At 57.1% G+C, this 26,649-nt stretch overlaps 1 protein-coding gene and 1 long non-coding RNA gene across 10 annotated transcripts; one reads left to right on the forward strand and one right to left on the reverse strand.

Moving 5' to 3' along the window:
- Cic (capicua transcriptional repressor) lies at positions 1-26,502 on the forward strand. 9 transcript variants are annotated; one of them, XM_011250697.3, is made up of 21 exons: positions 1-99; positions 3,178-5,976; positions 17,192-17,341; positions 17,422-17,656; positions 17,753-17,882; positions 17,977-18,159; positions 18,241-18,406; positions 19,150-19,352; positions 19,444-19,669; positions 20,093-20,196; positions 20,417-21,644; positions 21,731-21,918; positions 22,914-23,035; positions 23,142-23,308; positions 23,395-23,685; positions 23,793-24,112; positions 24,407-24,657; positions 24,757-24,911; positions 24,993-25,124; positions 25,299-25,430; positions 25,511-26,488. In XM_011250697.3, exons 2-21 carry the CDS (start codon positions 3,189-3,191, stop codon positions 25,876-25,878), a joined length of 7,539 nt encoding a protein of 2,512 aa, XP_011248999.1. In that variant the 5' UTR covers positions 1-99; positions 3,178-3,188; the 3' UTR covers positions 25,879-26,488. The 9 variants fall into 9 exon arrangements, with proteins under 9 accessions (XP_011248999.1, NP_001289740.1, XP_011248998.1 ...); NM_001302811.1 differs by having other exon boundaries at positions 42-99; positions 23,398-23,685; positions 24,760-24,911; positions 25,511-26,502; XM_011250696.2 differs by lacking the exon at positions 1-99 and adding an exon at positions 722-887.
- Positions 676-3,180, reverse strand: Gm45974. Its single transcript, XR_001778066.2, has 3 exons — positions 3,045-3,180; positions 2,828-2,956; positions 676-740 (listed from the first exon to the last, which is right to left on the reverse strand). It is a non-coding gene; the product is annotated as a predicted gene, 45974 (long non-coding RNA).
- Positions 26,503-26,649: the final 147 nt, after the last annotated feature.

The following is a 26,649-nucleotide window of genomic DNA, read 5'->3' on the forward strand; positions in this document are numbered from 1 at the left end:
GCTCGCGGGTGTCGGTTGGCTGCTCTTTGCACCTCCCCCTCGTGCCGCTACAGCCGCCTCAGCGAGGAGCCACTGGCGACGCCAGAGCCAGCAATCCGGGTGAGTCGGGGCCCTGGGTCTAAGATGTTCCCAGTGTCCAGCGAGACTCAGGAGGAGCTGCCCTTTCCGACTTTTTCTCTTCGCCCGGGTTCTTTGGAGCTCCATGCACTCTGTCACATGGGAGTTGTAGTCTGACTTATGCTTCTGACTACGGGCCGGATACAGAAGAAGACTACTATTCCCAGCAGGCATTGCGTTCAGCTGGTCAACAAACCCTCGGGCCACGCCTCTCGAGCTTGTTTATTGGAGGGCATATCCTTTAGTCCCGCCTCCCTTCATTTTATTGGTTACTGTCCCTCGCAGGGGGTGGTTTCTTGCTTAAGATGGATGGTGATTGGGTACTGTAATTGTCATTCGGCATATAAATAGTCTGTTAATTGGTTAAAGGAGGTGTCCATTACTTGTTGTAAGGTAGAGTTCTAGGCAGATCAGGCAGTCGTAGGCTTAGGTTGGTGTCGGTCCCGGAGGGAGGCCGGTCTTGGAATTTGACCCCGCCCCTTGGCGCTGCCGGAAGAGCGCAATTGGTGGTAGCAAGTGTCGCTTGCGGATGATAGGCGGAGCCGACTAGACAGCGAATATCTATTGGTCTAGGTTGGCGCCGGTCACCGGGGTTGTGGCCGTTTATTGGCTGGTTGCTCCAGCTGTTGCAGGTCCATTCACCATTTTGTGTGTTGGAGTAAAAAAAAAAGGGAGAATCGAGAGGGAGAGCCGGAGGGGGGGCGGGGAGGGACCGGACCGGACTGAGCCGGGGCCACGGCCCCCCGCCCCGAAACCCCGCGGAGCCCGAGGTGAAGGGCGGGGCTAGGGCTGACACTGCGTGGGGGTGGAGGGGAGCTGGAGGCCGAGAGGGGACAGGTGGCAGGGACGGGAAAGGGGTACAGGGCAAAAGAGGTGGGCGGAATGGTGTGGGAAGGGGTGACAGAGTGGAAGAAGTGGTAGGAAGTGGGGAGTGACAGAAAAGGAGCAACTAGGGGAGAGTACTGATAACAGGAATGGAGGGGTAACAGGATTAGATCAGGGTGACAGGGAGAGGAAGGGGACCGAGTTGGAGGGGGTGATAAAGAGAGGCGATGGGCAGAGGTGTCAGATTTGGAGGTCTAGAGATGGCCGACAGAAGAGTGAATAGGAGGAATAGGTGATATAAATAAATGGGGGTGACCAGCGGGGGGGGGTAACAGGAGGGGGCCTAGTATCTGAGAAAATAAGGTAGAGGTGGTGACAAGATGGGAGAGAGTGGCAAGCGAAGATGGTGTCAGGAGGGTGGATGGAAATAGAGAGGATGAGACCCTAAAGGGCATGGGGTGGCCTCAGCTTCAGGAGTTTCACGTTCTGAAAGGGAGGTGAGGGCCCGCGGGACCCTGGGTAGTAGTTAGCTATGGTGCACAGGAAGAAGGTAGGCCCCAAGAAAGAGAGGTCTGGCTCTGGGGTAAAGAGACCAGTCCAGGTAACAGGGGTAAGGGATGTTGGCTGGTGTGCTTGTAGGCCCTGGGTGGGGTGTAAAGGTTTATGTTTGGACAGTGTTTGTACCAGATCTCAGGCTCCTGAATGGTGCCCTAGCAGGTCAGTGGGGAGATGGCAGTGGAGTCGGCTTAACTCACAGCACCTTGGTGCTGATCCCAGGCCCTTCAGAGTCTGCCAGTGAGAACCCCAGAATTGTCCCACAGAAGGAGAAGGCCTCAAGTCGGAGAGCATGAGATCTGGGATCGCAGTCAGCCTGAAGACTGTCAGAGGGGTCTCTGATTGTGTTTGGCGGAATCTAGGACAGCTAATGTTTGGCTTCTCAAGTTTTCCAAGTCACTCTGGAGTAAAGTTTTAGGGGTTTTGTTTTGCCCTTTTTTTTTTTTTTTTCTTCTTTTCTCAGGGCAGCTTGAAAGGGGGCGGGCAGAGTGACTGTTCAGGAAGTGGGTGAGGTTGGCTTGTTGGGCTTGTCCTGCTGTCTTTGACCTCATCCTCCTTACCCCCACCTGGAGCTGTCTGGGCATATTTGGGTCCCTGAGGGTGCTGGCCATTTCAGACACCCTGCCCAGCCTGCTCAGTCTGGGTGAGGATACGTGCAGGCCAGAAGTGAGGGCTGGGCTTGCAGGCATTGCTCTGGGTGCTGTTGGGGAAAGGGGAAGACTCCCTCCTGTGTAGTGGGACAGAGAAACCCTGGGGTGTGCAGTTCTGTGTCCCACTGTGTGATGACGTGTGCTGCATTTGTGCGCGTGCGTGTGCTCATGTACAGTCCTGTGGCAGTGCTGGTGTGAGCTCTTGCCCCAAACGTGCCCCTGCCTACTCCCTGCCAGGACCTGGGAAGATGGTTGTACCTGGCAGACCTGGGATACTGAGCAGAGTGGGCAAGCATCCCTAGGGACTCTGAGCTGCCTACTCCTTCCCACAGTACCTGGCCATGCATGACTGCCTGTAGGGGTGGAGAGAGAGTAGAGGGAGGAGAGAAGCTTGCATCTCAGCTGTGTCACCTCCTTTCTGTGGCTTGGTGCTTATGTGCGTGAGTTTCTGTGTGCATTTGTGTGTGTGCTTTCTAGGTGATGAGAGTGAGAGCAAGCATGATGTGTGGGTCACATGATTGGCAGCACAGGGCAGTGGTTAGGAGCTCAGTTCTGTGGCCCTAGAGCACCTGGGTTCAGACCCGACCCTCCCCTGAACCCCCTGCCCTGGCTGCTTTGTATGTGGATGATCCTAATCCAAGCACCAGTCTCTCTGCACCTTGCTTCATAGTAGCACTCACCTCTTAGGGCTGTTGGGTGGAAAAAGCAGGCAGCTTAGCAAAGGGCTCAGGACAGTGTGATTGCTCCATGGTGTGAACTCTCAGTGATCCTCACACTCCTGGAGTCTGTTTGTGCACATTGCATGTCCCCTGCAGAAGGAGCAGGGAGTCAGGGTTGTATATGCTCAGGAGACCCAGCCCGGTGCCAGTCTGTGTGTGAATGTTTGCCAGAGCTCACGTGAGCTAGAGGTAGTCTTGTGGGTCATGGAGCGGAGGCAGTCAGCTCAGCAAGCAGAAAGACCCGAGGGGCCCTGGGTCTGTGGGTATTCACAGTCCCTTCCGATGATCCCTGCTGCTCTCCTGTCTCACAGGTGGACAGACGATGAAGCCAATGAAGAAGGCATGCCCTGGCCTTGCAGGTTCCGCCAGTGGCAGCAAGTCCCCACCAGCTACCAGGGCCAAGGCTTTGAGACGGCGAGGGGCCGGGGAGGGTGACAAGCCAGAGGAGGAGGAGGAGGCACAGCCACAGGAGCAGGCAGGGCCAGAAGAGGCTGAAGAGGGTGAGGAAGAGGAGGCTGAGCGGGACCCTGGAGCTGAGGGAACACATCCAGAGCTGCAGCCCAATGATCCTACTCCAGGCCTAACTGAGGACCCTAAGGGGGATGGGGAGGCAGGCCGCTGGGAGCCCTCACTCAGTCGCAAGACAGCCACATTCAAGTCTCGGGCCCCGAAGAAGAAATATGTGGAGGAGCATGGCACTGGAAATGTTGGTGTGGTAGGAGCCCCTGAAGAGCGGGAGCGGACGCCTGAGGACGCCAGTGCCCTGGGTGTGCCTCCTCGGCCACCCACCTCCACTCGGTCCTCCTCTACTGACACGGCCAGTGAGCACTCAGCCGACCTGGAGGACGAGCCCCCTGAGGCTTGTGGTCCAGGCCCCTGGCCCTCTACAGGCACCAGTGAAGGCTATGACCTGCGGCAACTGAGGTCTCAGCGGGTGCTGGCTCGGCGTGGTGATGGCCTCTTCCTGCCTGCAGTCGTGCGCCAGGTGCGCCGTAGCCAGGACTTGGGTGTGCAGTTCCCTGGGGACCGTGCCTTGACTTTCTATGAAGGAGTACCCGGTGGTGGTGTGGACGTTGTTTTGGATGTCACACCACCTCCAGGTGCACTGATGGTGGGCACGGCTGTCTGCACTTGTGTGGAACCTGGTGTGGCTGCCTACCGAGAGGGTGTAGTGGTGGAAGTGGCCACTAAACCAGCTGCCTATAAGGTCCGCCTCAGCCCTGGCCCCAGCTCCCATGCAGGCCCACCAGGCACACTGCCACAAGCCCAACAGACACTGCACCGTGAGCCTGAGGAGGCTGTCTGGGTTACTCGCTCTAGCCTGCGCCTGCTTCGGCCCCCCTGGGAACCTGGGGCCTTGCTGAGGAAGCACCCTGCAGGCCCAGAGGAGGAGCAGGCAGAGCCTGGGCCCGCTTTGCCTCCTTGTCCTTCTTCCGTGGAGCCCAAGCAACCTGAGGATGCTGAGGTCTCCAACATCAGCTTTGGTAGCAACCTGGGGACTCGCTGCGAGGAGGGGGAGGAGAAGCACCCACCATCCCTGGGCACCCCTGTCCTGCTCCCACTGCCTCCACCCCAGCTCCTGTCACCACCCCCGAAGTCCCCAGCCTTTGGTGGCCCTGGCCGCCCTAGTGAGCAGCCTTCGCCCTGCCAGGAAGGGAGCCAGGGTGGCAGCCGCAGTAGCAGTGTGGCCTCACTGGAGAAGGGAGCTGCACCAGCAGCCCGTGCTCGCACGCCATTGACAGCCGCCCAGCAGAAGTACAAGAAGGGCGACGTGGTCTGCACGCCCAATGGCATCCGAAAGAAGTTCAATGGCAAGCAGTGGCGCCGGCTGTGCTCTCGGGATGGCTGCATGAAGGAGTCCCAGCGGCGCGGGTACTGCTCGCGCCACTTGTCCATGAGAACCAAAGAGATGGAGGGCCTGGCAGACAGTGGGCCAGGTGGGACTGGGCGGCCTGCGGGTGTGGCAGCCCGGGAAGGAAGCACTGAGTTTGACTGGGGCGATGAGACTTCGAGGGACAGTGAGGCCAGCAGTGTGGCAGCCCGGGGAGACTCCCGCCCACGTCTAGTGGCGCCTGCTGACCTGTCACGCTTCGAGTTTGATGAGTGTGAGGCGGCTGTGATGTTGGTGTCACTTGGCAGCTCCCGCTCAGGCACACCTTCCTTCTCTCCGGTCTCTACACAGTCGCCCTTCTCTCCAGCCCCCTCTCCCTCACCCTCGCCGCTCTTTGGCTTCCGCCCTGCCAATTTCAGCCCCATAAATGCCTCACCTGTCATCCAACGCACTGCTGTTCGCAGCCGCCACCTGAGCGCCAGCACCCCTAAGGCAGGCGTGCTGACACCACCAGACCTGGGCCCCCACCCACCGCCACCTGCCCCTCGTGAGCGCCATTCCTCTGGCATCCTACCCACCTTCCAGACCAACCTAACCTTTACTGTGCCCATTAGCCCTGGGCGGAGGAAGACAGAACTGCTGCCCCATCCAGGGACATTGGGGGCCTCCGGAGCAGGAGGTGGGGGAGCCGCCCCAGACTTCCCCAAGAGTGACAGCTTAGACTCTGGAGTGGACTCCGTGTCCCACACACCTACCCCCTCCACACCGGCTGGCTTCCGAGCTGTGTCACCGGCTGTGCCCTTCTCTCGCTCCCGCCAGCCTTCACCATTGCTGCTGTTGCCCCCACCTGCTGGACTCACCTCAGATCCAGGGCCCTCTGTGCGAAGGGTACCCGCCGTGCAGCGGGACTCACCTGTCATTGTCCGCAACCCCGATGTGCCACTGCCTTCCAAATTCCCTGGAGAGGTGGGCACTGCCGGTGAGGCACGGGCCGGGGGACCTGGACGGAGTTGCCGTGAGACCCCAGTGCCCCCTGGGGTGGCCAGCGGGAAACCTGGCCTGCCTCCACCTCTGCCTGCCCCTGTGCCCATCACTGTGCCTCCAGCCGCACCGACTGCTGTGGCCCAGCCGATGCCCACCTTGGGCCTGGCTTCTTCACCCTTCCAGCCCGTGGCCTTTCACCCTTCACCTGCTGCCCTGTTGCCAGTTCTAGTGCCGAGCAGCTATCCCAGCCACCCTGCCCCCAAGAAGGAAGTCATCATGGGCAGGCCCGGAACAGGTAAGAGGGTAGGTGGCTGGGCTGCCGTTGGAGCCGGGCTTTCAAGGGTGATGAGCTGCTTGTCCTAGGAGGGCTATGGGGCAGATTGGTCTTTGCCCGGCAGATCCGGTAGAGCCCCACATGCCAGGCAAGGGACTTTTCAGACTTGGTGTGGCATTATTACAGGGTGTTGGGGATCAACAGCAAGGCTCTCCTGAGAACACACTCCCAAGACAGGCCCCTGTGGGGCTGATGGAGGCACAGAGTGCTAGTCATGAAGACATCTCCTGGGCCTTGGAGGACTGGGCCTCCAAGAAGATAAGCATGGCTCGGGGTTATCTTACCACATTTCACACCCAGCCTATAACACAGCAATCAACCACACACCCCAAGCTAACGCTTTCAAATGTTAGCTCATTTTGTCTTTATATCACTGATAGGTGAGTGCCAGGAATGTGTTTGCTTGGAAGAAACTGAGGCCAGGCTAGTGACTTCACACAAAGGCAGGCTGGCCCTGGTGCTCAGTAAAAGACCTGGAGACTAAGACTCTCGACAGGCCCTTTTCTCACGTGTGTAAGGTGGATTGGAGGGTGGGTACTGGGCACTCCTCCAGCTGGGAATCTAGCTTGCCTATCCTCAGGACAGGGCGCAGTAGACAGCTATGTGTGAACAGTAGCAATATAAAGTGGTTGGGGCTTGATGGTCAATGGTCTGAAAGCTGTGCCTGTCTTGAGATGATGGTGATCCAGTCAGAAAAATCAGGAAGGGGTTGGAGAAAGGGCCATGATTTGCTGCTTGATGACCATGTAGATGGGAGTGAGGCAAGGGAGGTAGACAGGGGAGAGTGTATGTGAAGGCATCGAGTAGAAGAAGCAGATAATTAGAAGACTAGAGACAACCCCTGGAAAGTAGGGGGTTGTTGGGGTTTGTGGTGGAATTGGTGAGCAAAAGTTAGACCTCAGAGGACTTGGGAATGTTACCTGAGGACAGTGGGGAGCCATAGAAGGGTTTGAGATGAGACCATAACAGCACTATGGAGGGAGGTTCAAGCCCTGAGAGCAGAGGAGATGGTAAGGGAAGGAGTCTGGTTTGTGGCTGTGGGTAGGAGTTGCTGTGGTTCAGGCTCAGGGTGGAGCCACTTGACAAATGAGCTAGGCCTTGCCCCTAACAAAGCACCGTCGTAGTCGCCTGTCTCCAGAGCCAGGGCACAGGGATGTGGACTGTGTCTGTTCCCTGTGCTCATTTACTGAGGTTGTGAGCAGTGTGCCTCAACCTTCTCCCCAGCACAGTTTACATCCGTTACTGTAGTTGACCCAGACCATTTCTGAAGTATGCACAGCAGGAATTTCCGTTTAGGCAGATCTGTAAACTGCAGGGGGAGGTCTCTAGCTACCCTAAGTACCTATTTCTTATGTGCCCACAGCCTCCACTGCTTACTGACACATACCTTGACACACATGTCCTCCACTGCTGGGTGGGTAGGCTCGGCAGGCTGGGCAGCAGTACCATTTGTAGGTAGGTAATGCTGCAGCGTGCTAGGACAGGCCCAGGAAGGGCTCTCTGTCATGTCCAGATGAGGAAAACTGAGGCCTTGACTAGAAGGTCCTGATGTCACCCAGCAGGGAAAGCACACCTCTGCCTTACCCAGGTCTTCCAGCTTCCAGATCATAAGACTCACTACCGAGAGTTCCAGTTGGAACAACTTATTGGGTGCCAGCAGGGCACTCCTTGGCATACCATGTCTGTGAGCCCCACTGGGTATTCCCTCAGAGGATGTCAGCACCGTGATACGTCCTAGTAAATCCTGGAGGAGCCTGCAGCTCAGAGAGTCCTAAGTCACTTACCTAAGGTTACCTAGGTAAGAAGAGAGAGAGCCAGGATTTGAACACACTATCTGGCTCCATATACCAGGCATTTAAGTACTATCAGTGTGATGATGATGATGATAGCTGTGATTAAAATGACCCTTTATTGATCACATACTATGTGCCTAGCCCCAGGCTAGGGGTCCATCTCATCAAATCCATCTGATGCTGTACAACAAGGATTTCTAGCTCTGCTGTCCAGATGTCGAGCTAAGGTTCAGGAAAGGGAGGCCTTTGCTGGAGGCCACCTGGTTGTTAGAACTTGTCCAGCGCCCGTCCTGGCGGTTCTGAGCAGTGACTCCCTGACTACGCCCATACTGAGGTATCTGGGCTGCCCTCAGGGTTCAGGCAGGCAGCCTTTCATTTTCTTCCCAGAGGCCTCCCTCCCTAGCCTCTGGGAGGCAGGTGCCTGGAGGCTTACAGCCTCCAAAGTTCAAGCAGGGCTAACAGTGTCTAGTGGCATAAAAGGATCACAGTCCTGGCCCCCTTTTGCCCTTCCATGTCAGGGCCTGACCTTCTATCGGAGGGCAGCAGGTGTGAGGGGGTGGGCCAGGACAGCCTGCCTGCTCCTGTTCCCTTCCACCCCCACCCCCGCCCTAGGCATTTGCTTCCTCTGGGGGACATGCTGGGGCAGGCTGCCGGCATTCTCTGCATTCTGATCATGGCATGGCCAGCCAGCTGCCATTGCCACCTCCCTTTGACTCTTCCCGCCTGTTCCCCAGGAAAGGAACACCCCTCCAGTACCAACCTGGAGTCCCCACCCAGGAGGCCAGATGTCTCAGTCCCATTGCTGGCATGACCTTCTTGTCTGCTCCTAGTTTCCTGCATGGCTTTGCCGTGTTGCTCTGACCTCCAGCTGTCTGTTTCAGGACTGCCTAGGTGTAATTAATACCTTCATGGTTTTGTCCTTACCTGGGCTTCAGCCCTTGCCTAGCTTTCAGCCCAGCTTCTTCTGTCTTGGCTCCCAATCGAGGGAGGGGGTTCTGTGTCTGCTGTGGCCTCCCCTAGTCCTCCCTTTTCATTTAACTTTGCCCTTGTTATTTTTGCTGTTGTTGCTTCTGAGGCAAGGTTTCATATAGCTCTTGCTGGCCCTTGAAGTCTTTTATGGTTGTTGGTTTTTGTTTTGTTTTTTTGTTTGTTTGTTTTTGAGACAGGAGTTCTTTGTATATCTCTGTCTGTTCCTGAACTCTCTATGTAGACCAGGCTGGACGTAAACTATAGATTCCCCTGCCTCTGCCTCTTGAGGGCCTCCAAGCCTGTCCACTTTACACGGTACTGGGATTGAACCCAGGGCTTTCCCCATACTTTTCCTCATTTATAGGCCAGACTGATCTTGATCTTAGTGTAGTCCTCCTGTCTCAGCCTCTCAAGTGCTGGAGTCAGATCTGTGTGCTTCCTTCCACGTTCAGTTCTCTCACATTATTTAGATACTCTTGCTGCCTCTGTCCCAGCCTCATACCCCTATTCTGTGCATGTCAGTCTCTCTCTCTCTCCCTTAATGTTCACAGATTTGAGAGAGTGTGAGAGAATGTGCATGTGTGTGTGCCACAATGAAATTGTGCAAATCTGAGGACAACTTGTTGGAGTCAGTTCAGTCCTTTTATCTTTATCATGTGGCCTGTGGGAATCAAACTCAGGTAGCAAGGCTTAGCAGCAAGCTACTTTACCCTCTGAGCAGGTCCAGAATCTTTAATCTTTTTCAACTGGAGGGCAGTGGCCAAACACTAAGCCTCCTTCCCCTTTCCTTCTTTTTAAAATTATTAGTGTGTGAGGGAAGCAGAAGACAGTTTTGTGGAGTCTGTTTTCTCCTTGCACATTTAGGTAGGTTCAAGAAATTTAATTTTGGTCGTTTGTACAACAAATGCCTTTACCTGCTGAGCCACCCCCCACCCACCCACTTTCCCATATCTTAGAGTATAGGGAGGTTGTCCAGGCCTGGGGGCTCCTTCTTGGTCTTTTACAAATGAACTGTTTGTTATTGCCCCTGTAACCTGCTTAGACATGTCCGCGGGTCTAGCTTGTACATCCACCCACCATACACCTGTTCCCCACTGGCAGGAAGACGGGGGCTATATGGGCAAAGCTAGGAGATCCGGCTAGAGTGGGTGGCAGGAAAGCAGGTCTCATGTCATCCACCTACCTGCTAGAGGGCATGACCCAAATACCCCATCCCAGTCTTCCAGGGGACACATTTGGTGTTCAAAAGACCAGGTATCACTATGCCATGATCAGTGGGGGGAAAATGAGTCCTAGAGAGGGACTGAAGGGGTTGAACCTGTGTCACCCTGACTCCCTGTGGAACTCACATTCTTCCCACTAGGATACCCACTTTCTCTCCAACAACGAACTGGTATCAATTCCAGTTCATTTTTCTGCTGGCTGCAGGGCTGAGCAGTCCCAAGGCAAGTGAGTGGGAAAGGCAAATACAGGATGTGACAGGGGAGAGCTAAGAGTATTCCTATCAGAGGAAGCCAGAGGTCAGGACAACTCTGGTTCTTGTAGACTTACTTGAAAGTTCAGGTAGGGGTGTCATAGAGCTGAAGTATGTGGAATAAACAGAGTTCAAGGTCGTGAAAGAAAGGATGAACATGCATGACCTCTTCGTAGTTAGCCAGAGCTCCAGACTTAGAGGTTGGTTGCAATGGGGGCTGAAAAGCTGGGGCAAGTGTAAAACTTAGAAACAGTTTAGAGCTGGTAAAGTGAAGGTTGGCTCTTAAGGATCAGATCTCAGTAGATTATCTGAGACGGGAAGAATCACAGAAGAGCGTTACATGAGGGAGATGATAAGGAACTTTCCTGAGCCTGTAGGAGTCTTGGTAAGAGACCCCAAACTCTCCAAGCTTAATAGTTTCTAGCACCTGATTACTGAGAGGGATCAGGCTGCCTCCTCGTGGCAGCTGGCGGTGGGGCAGCAGACGCACGCATGCGCGGGGGGCGGGGGGGGGGGGGAAGGCGTGCATCCCGAAGACCCTGGCGCCTGGGCATTAATGGCTCCATTAGTGGCCGGGAGGGAGGCGCATTAGCGGCGGCGACGGCGTCTGGCTCCCATTACCACCGGCGGCAGCGGCTGCACCGCAGGCGGCTGGACCCTAGCCCGGCGCACCGCCTCCTCCGCCCGCACTTCGTCCCTGGTTCCCGCTCCGCACGAGGGCGCGGGTAGGAAACCCCAGTCTCTATTTCGGCTGAAAAACTGGAGTCTTGACAGGCTTGGGTTCAGATGGCGGTTGCGGCATCTCCTGAAAGCAAGATGTTCCCCCGCCTCCAAGCCCGTTGCTCGCAAAAAAGACAGGAAAACGGTGCACCTGGGGCTTTGTGGACACAGACAGACCGCGCCCAAACTCGTCTGCACCTATGGGTGCGGATTCCCGCGCACCCTTGGGGGTAGATTACCACCTCCACCACGCTAGCAGCGGGACTCGGTCCTTTCTATTGGTTACTGTCGCACCTTCCGACCGCCGATTGGCAGAGGCTCCCTTCCTCACCCCACCCCCGCCCTCAGTGTAGTTAACCCTTATGTGGCTAGGTCCTCCGGGCTGGGTGCCCCCCCCCCCCCGCGCCCCATCCCAGACAGACTGGGTGCCAGCTGGCCCGCGCCCCGTCGCGGCCCGCGTGGGTGTCAGGCCGGCCGGGCACTCGCCCGCCTTCCAAGCACAAAGCGGCTTTGTAGGGCCTGTCGGGGACTGGCTGGGAGCCAGGCGGCTAGTGGAAAATCTCGTGAGCGCTCTGAGAGTAGGAGAACGTAGGGCGGCGCCCCCTCCTCCGCCGGGCGGTGGCGCCTTCCACTGTTCGCGCCGAGTAGCCCTCCCAGCCCCGGAGCCTGCACACAACCACTCCCTGCTCTCGCACCTTTCCACCCCCAAGCCCGCATCCCACTCTCCACCTGCAACCTGCTTTTCTCCCAATCCCTAGAGACACCCCCCAACTTCTCCCCTCTCTCGTTTCCCCTTTTTCTCCCTGCCTACCCTAGCTTGGCGCACACTGACTCACCCTGGCGCTATTTTTAGTCCCCCCCCCCCCATCCCTGTGGAGCCTTGCCAGCCCAATCCTAGGCTTGTTCCCCAGGCAACTCTGGCCGTCGCCGACGCCTCCCGGGATGGGTGGGTGGGTAGGTGGGTGTGTATGTTGAGAGCGGGTGAGGGAAGCTGGGGACACCGGGGTGGTGAGCCGAGCCCGGACCGGGGCGGGGAGCAGCCAAGGGCGGCTGGCGAGGGCGCGGTGCCTCGCGGGCTCAATAATTGGGGCCATGAGTTCCGAGTGAGTCGGCCTGTCCCTGGGTCTGTCAGCATCCCTGGCAGCTTGCCCCAGGCGTCAGGGCAGGTCTTGGCCTGCACCACCCCAGGTGGCTGTTGATGTGTTTGGGTTCTGTCCCCAGGTCAGGATGGTGTGTTTTGTTGGGAGCTACTTAGTTTTGGGCTAAAGCTTTTGTAGAGTTGATGAGAGGTGGTGCAGAGGGTGGCTCCCACTATAGCCCTGCCCAGTACCTGTGGTGGCAAGTGAAGGATGGCTGTGTACCTCCTCTCACATAGGGCTGGGGCCCCGGTTTAGGGAAACCCTCAGCCCTTTCCAACTTGGGAGGCCCCAGTTAGGGTTGGGTATGACTGGAGAGGGGGAGCTGTTTGGGGGATAGGATCTGCTCTTTCCCTTTCACTCGTAATCCACCCCCACCCAGGGTTCTTCCACCCTGAACAATAGAAGCTAAGTATAGGGCTGGCCCAGTGCCCAGGGCAGGGGGGCCCTTCCCGCCCGGATTCCAGCCCCTCCCTGCCAGGCAGGGCCCCCACTTGGTTGTACCCTGCCCCGAAAAGGGCCTCTTCCTATCCTTTTTCCATGGGTACTGTGTGTTCCACCAGATGTGCAATCTTCCCAGATGTGAGGCCCTCTTTTCCTGCTGTGCTGTGCTGTGCTTGGCTTTTTCTCACCCAACAGAAGCAGGGAAGTCTGCCTTCTCCGAGCTCTGTCCCTGGGCTACAATGCAGTGGGGAAGGGGTTAACTTGCCAGTAGGTGACTCACTAAGACTCACAGTTGGGGAGAGGAGGGGCAGCAGTGGGGAGATAGTGGGCCACATTGATTTCAGCCTCACATTGCAGTCCCTAGGGCAGTGAGGTAATGGAGGGTCTGAGTCAGGGGCTGCATAAAGGGGAGGGGGCAGTCACCTAATAGTCCCTTTGGTAGCCCCTCTGGGCTGTCAGCCAAGTGACTGGCCCTCTGGAGGTCAGAGGGTTACAGACCTGCCTGTCCCCTTGGGATCAAGTGACTCAGTTTCTTGCCATCTCCTGCCTTCAGCTTTGTCAGTGAACAGGGCAAGTTGAAAAGGAGGATTGCCTGCTCTTGATCGACCTACCCTTGTGTGACTGTTACCTGTCCAGTGAACCCAGGTCTCCTCTTCTACTCGGGGAGACCCCAGACCCTGGCCTGGGGGCTGCTTGCTTACTGTACTATATTGTCATTGTTTGATCTTGTTTCTGGGCCTTTTGGAATTCCCACTTGTGTCCACCTTGAGTGATGATGAACACTTGAACTTGTTCTTGAGTATGTAAAGCCCTGGCTGTGTGATCATGCATAATTTATTCAGCCTCTTTGAGCTTCATCTTCTCTCGTAAACACTAGGCATAAGGCTGATCTCTCTTCCTAGGTGGCTGTGAAACATCAGTGAACAAGATAACATATACAGGCTTCCACCACAGGGCTGTTCCAGTGGTAGCTCCCTTCCTTTCTCCTGGTCCTTTTTCTGGGGGCAACAGAGGGTGAGCAGTGGCGTTACTCACCTCCTTACACTGCTAAATAGAAGGCCCAGAGTGCCTGGTAGCTTTATAGTGTGATGATGGTGGAAGGCCATGGGGTTCTGGATACCTGATGGGTCTGGGTATTGAAGAAGGTGGTGCCCTGGAGTGTGGGATCGGTTTGATAGAGTCTGTGAGTGTGTTCTGGTGTGGGAGTACTGAGTGGGTACTTAGGAAGGCCATGTGAGAGTGAGTGTGTGTATAGTGGACAAACAATGCCTGCTGAGGCTGGTCTAATTCTTGTGGGCTGGCGGAAGTTTGATGAGTGTTGTGAAGGCATGCACATTTTAGTGAGGAATATAAAGCGATGGCGGGTAGGGAGTTAAGGATCGTGTGTACTTTTGAGGTAGTACACCTGTGCTAGCAGGTGTGCGAAGTATGGCTTCGCGTGTGACAGTATGGGTGTAAGACAGAGGGCGTGCAGTGCCCGTAGCGGTGTGTAAGTGACAATGGGTGTGGCATGGAAATATATCTTATGAAGAGTCTGCGCGAGCCTGTGTACTTGAGTTAGGGCTCAGGGATGATTTGCCCTATCCGTCACCGTTGGTCCTTTCAGCAAGACCCTGTGCGCCAGGCCGGCCACACCGTGAGTGAGCGTGTTCCTCGCGCGCACTGGACATAGCACGACACTCAACTTCGGGCCTCTGCAGCGCAGCACCCTGAACCGCCCCCCTGGCTTGCTGCCTTTGCTGCAGTGCGCCCTCCCTGCCACCCTACTGCGGGCCCGCCCCCGGCCGGCTTGGAGCCAACCGTAGTCCGCCCCGCCCCGTCCCTATTTGCATATGACTGACGTTCCCTCGGGGCGACCAATGGGGGCGGGCGCGGCGGGGCCTGACCCGCGCGCGGCGGCAGCAGCCAATAGGCTTAAGCGCAGGGGGCAGTGCTTGCGCGGAAGGCCGCGGGGGAAGCGGGGAAGGGGCGGGGGGAACGCTGCGGGGGGAGGGGAGCGCGTAGTAGTGGCGGGGCGGGGAGGCGGCGGTGGTTCGGCGCGGGGCTCGCTTGGAGCGCGCGGACGCTAGCACGCTAGTCCGTCTATCCGCCGGGGACCCGAGGTTGACCTGGTGTTCAGCCGCCGGCCCAGGGCCCGGAAAGGCGGGGCGGCGGCTCTGACTGCCGGGCGCGCGGGGCCAGAGCCGTTACCCGCCGGAGCTTCGAGGGAGGGAGGGAGCAAGCGAGCCAGCGGAGAAGGGAGGGGGCCGCCCCCGCGCACGCGCGCCGCGCCCCGCCCCGCCTGCCCCGCCTGCTGGACTCTGCGAGGGAGGAGGGAAAGGGAGGGGGCGGCGCCGATGGCCCCCGTGCCGCGCGCCCCGTGACGGCCCCCGCGCGCGCCGGGGGGCGGGGCGGGGACGACTCTCGCTGACCTCCCCCGCCCCCTGGGCGGCGGGAGGCAGGCGGCGCTTTGCGCAGGCGCGCCCGGCGGAGACCCCCGCGTGGGGTGGCCGGAGGGGGCTGTGGGGGGGGGGGGCATGCGGCGACGGCCTCCCGCTCCCCCCGGGCCGGAGCGGCGACGGCCAAGGAGCGGGTTACGGGCAGAGCGGTGTCGGCCGCTGAGGAGGTGCGATCCCCTGTCGGGTTCCCGCTGCTCCGGACCATGTACTCGGCCCACAGGCCCCTGATACCCGCGTCTGGCGCGGCCTCTCGTGGCCTCGGCATGTTCGGTCAGTAGCGTCTGGCGCTGGGACTGCAGGGGTCAATGTGTCGGGGTGCTAAGCGCCGAGTATCAGTGATGGGATATAGCACCTGCACGGTAGAGGAAGAGTAAAGGGATGGCTGAGAAAGTTTAGAGTCTAGCGGGGCCAAGTGGTTAGCGATGGCAGGTGTGAGTGTAGCCAAGCGGTGGGAGTGAGGAGTGGGGCGTACATGGAGACAGGTGTGGTGCTTAAGTGACGGGATGGAACAGATCCATTCTGATTGGTGCTAAGGGCTCCAGAGTAACAGGCTTTGGAGGAGTAGACTGAGACCTGCTGGTGGAAGCTGTAGAATAAGGACAGGGAGGGGGCTTAGAGTAGTGGTCTAAGGACAGGTTTCCGGGGAGGTGGGGTGAGCACTGTTGGCTCAGAACGGACTGTAGGCAGCAGTATTTATGGTGTAGCTTGCTGGGAGGGTGGGAGAGAGGAACACCTGGACGGTACTGCACTAGGATGAGGGTAGGACTTTACCCCATTGTCTGCTTGGCCTCTTCACCGCTCTCCCCGTTTTCACGAAAGCTAGGAAGTCTTGATGAGAAAGATTTTTCTGGAGGTAGAAACACATCCAGGGCCTTGCATGTTGTCTTGGGGTTGGAGTCTGGCTGGCTTTGGGGACCCTAGGTGGGGAGGCAGGGCTGTTAGGAATCTTGAGTGCCTTCCAGTTTTGTTTCTCTGCTTCCTTTAGGGCTCCTTTCCTTTGTCAGCCCCTCAGAATCAGGTCCTGAGGCCAGTTCTTCATACAGTGCTCCCCCAGACTAGATTTCAGAAAGTATTGGGGTGAGGTCACCTCGGGTCAGGATGCTCTGGAGCAGGGGGAGGCAGGGAGTGATGGATATCAGAGATAGGGCGGTTCCCTCCTTCCCTCTTCCCCCCTGAGCAGGGGCCTCTCTCCTCTGCTGGTTCCACTTCCCCTGAAGCCTGCGGCCTGCCAATGTGGGGAAGCTCACTGATAGCCTGGGTTTGCTCCTCAGTTCCAGCAGGCGTGGTCCCAGCTCAGGGATTACCGGCTTTCCCAGCCAGTTCTCAGGTGCAGCTGGGCCTGAATGTTAACCTTCCAAAAGTCCACTGGTGAGGGAATTATCTTCCTGCCCATCACCTCAAGGAAAACACCGGGTACTTGAGCTTGCTCTGGGCTGCTTATAACAATTCTGTCCCATTGTCCCTTTGGTTTTTTTTCTGAGGTGTTTACCACACCCTCCCATCTTTCTGGGCAAGAAAACTGGGCACTGGGCATGAGATAAGCCCAGTGGTTTACAGGGCTGGAAGCTTCTTACTGGGTGTTGGAGTCTGTTCAGGAGACAAAGAGGAGAGCCACCTGGACTCCACCTAGGAGGGGGCAGGTCTGGCTCTCTGGAGATTGGTTGTTGGGGGTTAAAGGCAAGGAGGTTGTTACTCGCTATGGGACTGTTTTAGAGGCAGGGAGGGCAGATAGAACCATTAACCTCAGGAGTAGAAGAGAGGGGAGTGTGAGGCCAAGGTGAGGCTGTGTCAGGTGGCAGCACAGTTCCTGAGACCCTGATGACATGGCTGTTGGGAGGAGTGTCCAGCCTTGTAAAGGTCTTAGGACATCAGCGTGGGGAATGGCAGCTGAGAGTGACCTGGTTTGTGGCAAGAGCCAGTTCCTCTGGCTTGGTCCCTGGTGGCAGGGCTGGTGGAGGTTGGGAGGGAAGAGTGGGACATGAGTACTAGTTCTTTTTTCCTGGGGTGCTTTCTTTTAGGATTTTTTGTTTTGTTTTTCTTTTCCTTTCCTGAATGACGTTTTACTGATGGCCTGAAAGGCCCATGGTATGGGTTCTGAAGCTTGGGTGGAGCCACTTCGCACAGGTTGGGATGAGGACCCTGATTTGTGTAGGTCAGGGCCAAGCTCTCCTGGTGCTCAGCTCACATGGCTCCTTCCTACAGTGTGGACAAATGTCGAACCTCGTTCTGTGGCTGTGTTCCCCTGGCACTCCTTAGTCCCCTTCCTGGCACCCAGCCAGCCCGACCCCTCTGTGCAGCCTAGTGAGGCCCAGCAACCTGCCAGCCACCCTGTGGCCTCCAACCAGAGCAAAGGTAAGGGGTAGGGACTATGGGAATGTGGGGATGGGGTCCAGATAGCCCTGGAGTCCTCTGACTGACTGCTCTGATCCTAGAACCTGCTGAGTCTGCTGCTGTTGCTCATGAGCAGCCACCAGGAGGGACGGGGGGTGCTGACCCTGGACGGCCCCCTGGAGCAGTGTGCCCTGAGAGCCCAGGGCCTGGACCTCCACTTACTTTGGGTGGTGTGGATCCTGGTAAAAGTCTCCCCCCCACCACTGAGGAGGAGGCTCCTGGCCCTCCAGGAGAGCCCCGGCTGGACAGTGAGACCGAGAGTGATCATGATGATGCGTGAGTTCTCCAGGGTCTGGTATGGGCTGGGGCAGCTGGGGCAGAGGTGCAGAGTCTTAGACTCCTGCTCTTCATTGTTCCTGATGGTCTCCACAGCTTCCTCTCCATCATGTCTCCTGAGATTCAGTTGCCTCTGCCACCTGGAAAGCGCCGCACCCAGTCTCTGAGTGCCTTGCCCAAGGAACGAGACTCATCTTCTGAAAAGGATGGACGAAGTCCTAACAAGGTGCTTTCTTTATACCTTAGTTCTGCCCTGCTGTGGCCACCCAAGCCAGCCCCAAACCTAGTCCTAACTGTCCTCTGGGCTGTGTTAACTGCAGCGGGAGAAGGACCATATTCGTCGGCCCATGAATGCCTTCATGATCTTCAGCAAGCGGCACCGGGCCTTGGTCCACCAGCGGCACCCCAACCAGGACAACCGGACTGTCAGCAAGATCCTGGGCGAGTGGTGGTACGCCCTGGGGCCCAAAGAGAAGCAGAAATACCACGACCTGGCCTTCCAGGTAATCTTTCCTCTCCTTGGTTCTCCCCAGTGTTCTCTGGGGGGGCGGTGAGTGAAGGGTTGCCCTGCCCTTTCCTGCCAGGTGAAAGAGGCCCACTTCAAGGCCCACCCAGATTGGAAATGGTGCAACAAGGACCGAAAGAAGTCCAGCTCAGAGGCCAAGCCTGCGAGCCTGGGTCTGGCAGGAGGGCACAAGGAGACGCGGGAACGGAGCATGTCGGAGACGGGAACTGCTGCTGCCCCTGGGGGTTAGTCAGCTCCTTGGCTCTCCCCCTGCCACCTCCCCCTGAGGGCTGCCAGCCTTCCCCTTGCTTGCTCAATTTCTCTTCTTTGTTGCTTTTGAGGACTCGTCCACAAAAGAACTGGCAGTTGATTTATATGAATGAGCCAGGGAAATGCAGATAAGAAACCCAAATACAAGTTGTTACCTCCTGCCATTTACTGAGCACTTACTACATACTTGGAAATCAGATCCCTTTTCCAGTGAGGAAGTAGCCTCGGAGAGACCAAGTTACTTGATTAAAGTCATGGCACCATAGCCACGATTTAAACTCTAGCTTGGTTGGCTCCCCAAGACCACAGTTAGAGCCGCTGCCATTCACAATACCCTGGATCGGCTGCCTCTAGGAGATTCGGGAGACTTAGAGGATACAATACTGTGGATATAGCTTTCTACAAAAGTGGGGATCTCACTGCTTCTCTCATCTAGGAACACTAGGCTCAGACAGGCCAGTGGTTAAGTAAACAGCCTCATGGACCAATGTGCAGGCTTTGCATACTCAGAATGTCTGCTTCCGGAAACGGGCTTACTCCCTGCAGGCCCACAGGACAGAAGCTTGTGGGAGGACATGTTGGACTGGAGACTGGTGTCTCACTTCTACCAAGTGGCTGTTGTGCTCAGACCTAGAGACACCTGTGGAAGGTTGTGCCAGTTCAGGTGCTTGTTGGAGGCTTCCTGACTGTTACAGCTTGGGCACCTTCTGCTTTACAGTGTCTTCTGAGCTCCTGTCTGTTGCTGCCCAGACACTTTTGAGCTCGGACACCAAGGTTCCAGGGAGTGGCCCCTGTGGAGCAGAACGGCTACACGCAGTTGGGGCACCTGGCTCAGCCCGACCCAGAGCCTTCTCCCACAGTGGGGTGCACAGTCTTGATGGTGGGGAAGTAGACAGCCAAGCACTTCAAGAACTGACCCAGGTTCGAGTCTCAGGTCACCAGGGAGGTGGGGTAGGGAGGGCTGCATAGGGCAGCAGACCCACCTAAACTCTCCCTGCCACCTGTCCCACAGATGGTTTCTGGCCCCGCATCATACTCCGGCCCAAAGCCTTCCCCCCAGTATGGTGCTCCAGGATCTTTTGCAGCTCCTGGTGAAGGAGGTACCTTGGCCACTAGTGGGCGGCCTCCACTGTTGCCCTCCCGAGCCTCTCGTTCCCAGCGTGCAGCCAGTGAGGACATGACCAGTGATGAGGAGCGGATGGTCATCTGTGAGGAAGAAGGGGATGATGATGTCATTGGTGAGTAGGGTGGCTCACAATCCTGGTGGGGGCCCTGTAGGCAAAGGCTCAGTGGGTAGCTGGTCCCTGGGCTCCTGTGGTTTTTTTCCACGTTTGTGACTGTATACTATACTGTTGGATATACTTCAGCCACGGAAGCTCCCAGCCATGCAGGAAACCCAAGGATATGGATGTCATTAGCAGAGCTCTAGATGCTCTTCCTAGTGTACGGCTTCAGGTTCTTCTTTGGTCGGAGCACATAACCCTGAGCCCAGGACTAGCCTTCTGTGCTCCCTTTGTCCCGCTCTGCTGCCACCATGGCCACCATCCACTTGTCTGCTTGGCACAGAGCTGAAGGGAGAGCACAGCGTCTATTTTAGACTATTTCCTCCTGGGTCACTCTGTACTCAGTCCCTTCCTCACACTGTTCCCTCTGCTCCTCAGCTGATGACAGCTTTGGCACCACCGACATTGATCTCAAGTGCAAGGAACGAGTGACTGACAGTGAAAGTGGAGACAGCTCTGGGGAGGACCCAGAGGGTAACAAGGTGAGGCATGGGGGACGCTGGGACATGCTGCTGTCCTGTCACTCTTAGAAGAGAATGCGCATGGATCACTGACTCGGGAAAATTGGTCACGTCCAGGATGAGTTGGTCTTCAGCTGGCAGGGGTGCTTTTGGCTGGCCTGCTTGCAAGGAGGCAGGGTTCCTGGGATAGGGGTTCAGCTGCCTACCCTGCCTGACTTGGGCTTCTCTTTCCTTAACCCAGGGCTTTGGCCGTAAGGTGTTCTCACCTGTCATCCGCTCCTCCTTTACCCATTGCCGTCCAACCCTGGACCCTGAGCCTCCAGGGCCCCCGGATCCACCTGCAGCCTTCAGCAAAGGCTACGGTCCCACCCCATCATCCTCCTCTTCACCTGCTTCCACCTCAGTCTCAGTCTCCACCTCCTTTTCACTGGGCTCTGGAACCTTTAAGACCCAGGAGTCTGGTCAGGGCAGCACAGCGGTGCCACTACGGCCCCCACCCCCTGGAGCCGGGGGCCCAGCAACACCTTCCAAGGCCACTCGGTTTCCTCCTACGGATTCTGCCACCTTTCGGCGCAAGAGACCTGAAAGTGTTGGTAGCCTTGAAGCACCAGGCCCCTCTGTCATTGCAGCACCTCCCAGTGGGGGAGGAAACCTTCTGCAGACACTGGTTCTGCCTCCGAGCAAGGAGGATCGGGAGGGTACACGAGTGCCCTCAGCCCCAGCCCCACCACTGGCTTATGGGGCTCCCGCAGCCCCTCTGTGCCGCCCTGCTGCCACCATGGTCACCAATGTGGTACGGCCTGTCAGCAGCACTCCTGTGCCCATTGCCTCTAAGCCCTTTCCCACCTCTGGTCGGGCTGAGGCATCTTCAAATGACATAGCAGGTGCCAGGACTGAAATGGGCACAGGATCCCGGGTGCCTGGGGGCTCCCCAATGGGTGTCAGTTTAGTGTATTCAGATAAGAAGTCAGCAGCAGCAGCCACCTCGCCAGCTCCACATTTGGTAGCTGGACCTTTATTGGGCACTGTGGGGAAGGCACCTGCTACTGTCACCAACTTGCTGGTAGGCACCCCAGGCTATGGGGCTCCTGCATCGCCTGCTGTTCAGTTTATTGCCCAGGGAGCCCCAGGCAGTGCAACCCCTGCAGGCTCAGGAGCAAGTACTGGGAGTGGCCCCAATGGGCCAGTACCCCTGGGCATCCTGCAGCCAGGTGCCCTAGGCAAGGCTGGGGGAATCACACAGGTGCAGTACATCCTGCCCACACTGCCCCAGCAGCTTCAAGTGGCACCTGCCCCAGCACCAGCCCCTGGGACCAAGGCAGCAGCTCCCAGTGGCCCTGCACCCACCACCAGCATCCGTTTCACCCTCCCTCCGGGCACCTCGACCAACGGCAAGGTCCTGGCTGCCACTGCACCCACTGCTGGCATCCCTATCCTGCAGTCCGTACCCTCAGCCCCACCCCCTAAAGGTGAGGCCTGAGCTGGGCATTGTAGGGATTTGGGTCACAAGCCTGTTTGGCTGTCTTGTAACCTTTTCTTTTGTTGCCTCTTCTAGCCCAGTCAGTTTCTCCTGTCCAGGCCACACCTTCAGGTGGCTCAGCCCAGCTGCTGCCTGGGAAGGTGCTAGTCCCCCTGGCTGCCCCTAGCATGTCAGTTCGAGGTGGAGGGGCTGGTCAGCCACTGCCCCTGGTTAGCTCGCCTTTCTCAGTACCTGTCCAAAATGGTGCCCAACAACCTAGCAAGGTAAGGCACTCTGATAGTGGCCTCACCTCTTCTCTGCACTGATGGGTGTCATCTTGTGTCCACCTGTGTCACTGTCTGCCTTCCCTGTTTGCTTTTCCACTTTTTTACTTTGGAACTTGGTGATTTTTTTCACTTCTGTGTATTTATCTGAAGCTTGGGGATCAACATTTATTAGAGTTTAAGAAAAACAAAAGAGCAAACAAGTTGTAAGTTCTGGTAGTTGCTGGGCAGGGTGGGGAAGAGAGAAGGTTGTGCCTTTCTGAGTGAGGGTTAGCAATGGAAGTCTGTAAGATGCTGTAGAAAATGAGTTGGGGCTGGGCACGGTGGTATTACCCACTTAGTGCTCAGGAGATAGGCAAGTGGATTTCTGCGTGAGATTAAGGCTTTCTATGTAATGAGGTCCACCAGGGAAGACACTGTTTCAAAAAGGGTGCGTAGATGAGGGGGAACTGGAGAGCACTTGCTGTTCTTGCAGAGGACCTAGATTATCGGCACCACATAACCACCTGGAGGTGCACAGCCACCTGTCACTCCAGTTCCAGGGGATCAGATGACCTCTTCTGGCCTCTGCAGGCACTGCATACACACAGTGCACATACACACAAACACTTGAAATTTTTAAAAATGTTGGGGATGTTCAGAGAAAGCCCAGAGTGTCAGGGCTTTCTTAGGGATATGCTTAGGAGTTGGGCTAATATTTTAAGTGAGAGATGTGAAAAGGAAACATTAACATTTTAGTTAGAACTTGGAAGAACAGGTAGGCTCAGCAATGCTCAGAGTAACTGCCTCTTTCTCCTAATGGTTCTGTATGGCCTACTCTCTCAGTGATGAGTGTCTCTACCTGTTCATCATCTAGATTCTCCTCCTCTCAGTCTCTGAACTGACTTATCTCCAGCTCAGATCTCTGCTCTTGCCTGGCCTATAGTGTAGGCCTCAGCCCTCCCTGCCTTCTGGGGTCATAGCTTACCCTAGCCTGTGGGCACTTTCACCCACAGATTATCCAGCTGACTCCTGTGCCTGTGAGCACACCTAGTGGCCTGGTACCACCCCTGAGCCCAGCTACAATGCCGGGACCCACATCACAGCCTCAGAAGGTCCTGTTGCCCTCTTCCACAAGGTGAGTCCAGTTAAGCCTCTTTCCTCACTCTAGGCCAGACCAGGGGTGGAGTAGGGCCAGCCCACCTCACCTCACTTCACTCCTCCCCTTTCCTCTCCTGTGGCAGAATCACCTATGTACAGTCAGCAGGTGGGCACACTCTGCCTCTAGGCACCAGTTCTGCATGCAGTCAGACTGGAACAGTGACCTCATATGGGCCCACCAGCTCTGTAGCTCTGGGCTTCACATCTTTGGGGCCCAGTGGTCCTGCCTTTGTACAGCCTCTGCTCTCAGGTGAGAAGTGGCCTTGGGATTTGGGGTGGGGTTGAGATAGCTCCAGATCCTAACTTGGTTCCCTGCCCCTTCTGTCTTCCTCCCAGCAGGCCAAGCTCCTTTGCTGGCTCCTGGCCAGGTGGGCGTGTCACCTGTGCCTAGTCCCCAGTTGCCTCCTGCCTGTACAGCCTCTGGAGGTCCTGTCATAACAGCATTTTACCCTGGCAGCCCTGCACCCACTTCAGCACCCCTGGGCCCACCTTCCCAAGCTCCGCCAAGCCTGGTCTACACTGTAGCCACCAGTACCACTCCACCTGCTGCTACCATTCTGCCCAAGGGCCCACCAGCCTCTGCCACTGCCACTCCAGCCCCTACTAGTCCTTTCCCTAGCGCCACAGGTAGGTGTCAGGGCAGCTCAGGGGCAGGGTTTGTGCAAGCTGGGAAATGCAGGGAATGGGCTTGAGTGGGCCTGGCTCAGTAGATGCTTTTTTTCCTTTACCGGCAGGCTCCATGACCTACAGCTTAGTGGCTCCCAAAGCTCAGCGACCCAGCCCAAAAGCTCCCCAGAAAGTAAAGGCAGCCATTGCCAGCATTCCTGTGGGGTCTTTTGAATCGGGTACTACTGGGCGGCCTGGATCTACACCCCGACAGTCTTCAGACTCTGGCGTAGCCAGAGAGCCTGCTGCCCCAGAATCAGAACTTGAGGGGCAGCCCACACCCCCAGCTCCCCCACCCCCCACAGAGACCTGGCCTCCCACTGCCCGGAGCAGTCCCCCACCCCCCTTGCCTGCTGAGGAGCGACCTGGCACTAAAGGCCCTGAGACTGTAAGTATCTAGCTGACTGTGGAACTCTAATACTGGTCTCTCTTCTTGCCACTTGGTCTTTTCCTTCCACCATGTCTGTGTGTATCTCCTACCTGTCTGCTGTACCCATTCCATTCTACTTGAGATCTGTGTTCTGGGTATCCTGGCCTTCAGGGGCCAAGGGTTTTTGTCTCATCTTTTCTCTCTCTTAATCTTGTTCCTGGCTATTGGCTCATGATCTCCCCTACCCCACTCCTCTCTCTCTCTTAACACTGGCACATCTAAGCTCAGTGATCTTGCCTGTCCCCACCTCAGGCCAGCAAATTCCCCAGCTCATCTTCAGACTGGCGAGTTCCTGGGCTGGGCCTGGAGAGTCGTGGGGAGCCTCCTACCCCTCCCAGCCCAGCTCCAGCCACAGGCCCCAGTGGAAGCAGCAGTGGCAGCAGCGAGGGCAGTAGTGGGAGGGCAGCTGGGGACACACCCGAGCGCAAGGAAGTCACTAGTTCTGGCAAGAAGATGAAGGTGCGGCCCCCACCCCTGAAGAAGACCTTTGACTCTGTGGACAAGTGAGCAGGGGCTGGGATCTTGGCAGAGTGCCTAGGGTTGGTTGGGAGAAGGGGCAGCTACAGGCAGAGACAAAAGAGGTGACCCTGCTGGCCCCCCAGCAGGGTCCTGTCAGAAGTGGACTTTGAAGAGCGGTTTGCTGAGCTGCCGGAGTTTAGACCAGAGGAGGTGCTGCCCTCACCCACCCTGCAGTCTCTGGCCACCTCGCCTCGGGCTATCCTCGGCTCCTACCGAAAGAAGAGGAAGAATTCCACGGGTAGGCAGCTCTGGCTCCTAAATAGGTTGGGGGCAGGCCTGAGGCCACCTCTGCTAAATCTGAGCCTGCTTGTTTGACTAGACCTAGACTCAGCACCTGAAGATCCCACCTCACCCAAGCGCAAGATGAGGAGACGTTCGAGCTGCAGCTCAGAGCCCAACACCCCCAAGAGTGCCAAGTGCGAGGGGGACATCTTCACCTTTGACCGCACAGGTGCCAGTGTTTAGGAGACTGGGCTTTCAGGAGTGGTAATATGAGTATAGTGGGGGAGGCTCCGTCAAGGCTGATCCCCATAGACAGAGTTGGCAAGCCTTGGTGGGCACCTGGATGGCGGCAGGAAGTATGTGTGGGGTCTCGGCTGCAGCCCTGACTGAACTGCCTGTGTAGGTACTGAGACAGAGGATGTGCTCGGGGAGCTGGAGTATGAGAAGGTGCCCTACTCATCACTGCGGCGCACCCTGGACCAACGGCGGGCCCTGGTCATGCAGCTCTTCCAGGACCATGGCTTCTTCCCATCAGGTCAGGAAGGCGGACACTCTTGGGAATCACTCATTTGAGGACCTGCCCACTTATCTTTCTTTCTTTCTTTCTGTCCCCAGCCCAGGCCACAGCAGCCTTCCAGGCCCGCTACGCAGACATCTTCCCATCCAAGGTGTGTCTGCAATTAAAGATCCGAGAGGTCCGCCAGAAGATCATGCAGGCAGCCACTCCCACAGAGCAGCCCCCTGGGGCTGAAGCCCCCCTCCCTGGACCACCCCCTACTGGCATGGCTGCTACTCCTGTCCCCACTCCCAGCCCTGCTGGGGGCCCTGACCCCACCTCTCCAGGCTCGGACTCTGGCACTGCCCAAGTTGCCCCGCCACTGCCTCCACCCCCAGAGCCTGGGCCTGGACAGCCTGGCTGGGAGGGGGCTCCCCAGCCCTCACCACCTCCCTCTGGCCCTTCCACAGCTGCCACAGGCAGGTGAGGGGCCCTTGTTAAAGACCCCAGGACCCACAGTACCCCCCCCTCAGGATATGGACAGTATATAGATGGCAGGAATTGGGGGCCAGACAGTGGGATAGTTACCGCCTCCCCAGGAAGCCATTTGTCCTTTCCAGTTCGGCGCGGAATGTGGCCTGTTCCCTTGTATATATATTCCCTCCCTGTGCTGGGGGCAGCAGGGGCAGATACCCTCCACTGAGCTCTTGTAGATAACCTGAAGTGTGTGACCTTCAGAGCTTTTCACTTGTACTTTATGCAGAATGGCTCCTGTGAGGGCTGCAAGCTGGAGGGTAGTATGAGCCTTGGGCCACAGGGAGAAGATGCCTGTGGAGTAGTGGGGAGTTCATGCACCCCCCTTTTTCCCCAGAGGGGCTGGACTCAGGTTAGTTTGGGGTGGGGGGGTTCCTGCACTTTGCCACAGGCATGGGGAGGATTCTCCCCACCCTCTGCCCTCCCAACTTGGGTTGTACTTTCTAAGAAGGTGATTCCCCCTACCATTGTCCCCATTCCCAGAACAAAACATGTTGATCATGTGCAATATTTCTTACTGTGCCGAGAAGCCGCAATGACCGAGATTAAAGCTGTTTAACACACGTGTGGGCTGCTGGCTTGTTTAAGTACTACTTAACACACTCCTATCTAGCTCCAGGTGGACATGGGTCAGTTCCACACGGCCCCATCATTACCTGTTAGCACCAAGGGACTTAACTTTGTGTGGTCAGACAGCCAGAGCAGTCTGGGGACTGTCTACCTA

The sequence above is a fragment of the Mus musculus genome, chromosome 7 (assembly GCF_000001635.26).
Source record: "Mus musculus strain C57BL/6J chromosome 7, GRCm38.p6 C57BL/6J".
Taxonomy (NCBI): domain Eukaryota; kingdom Metazoa; phylum Chordata; class Mammalia; order Rodentia; family Muridae; genus Mus; species Mus musculus.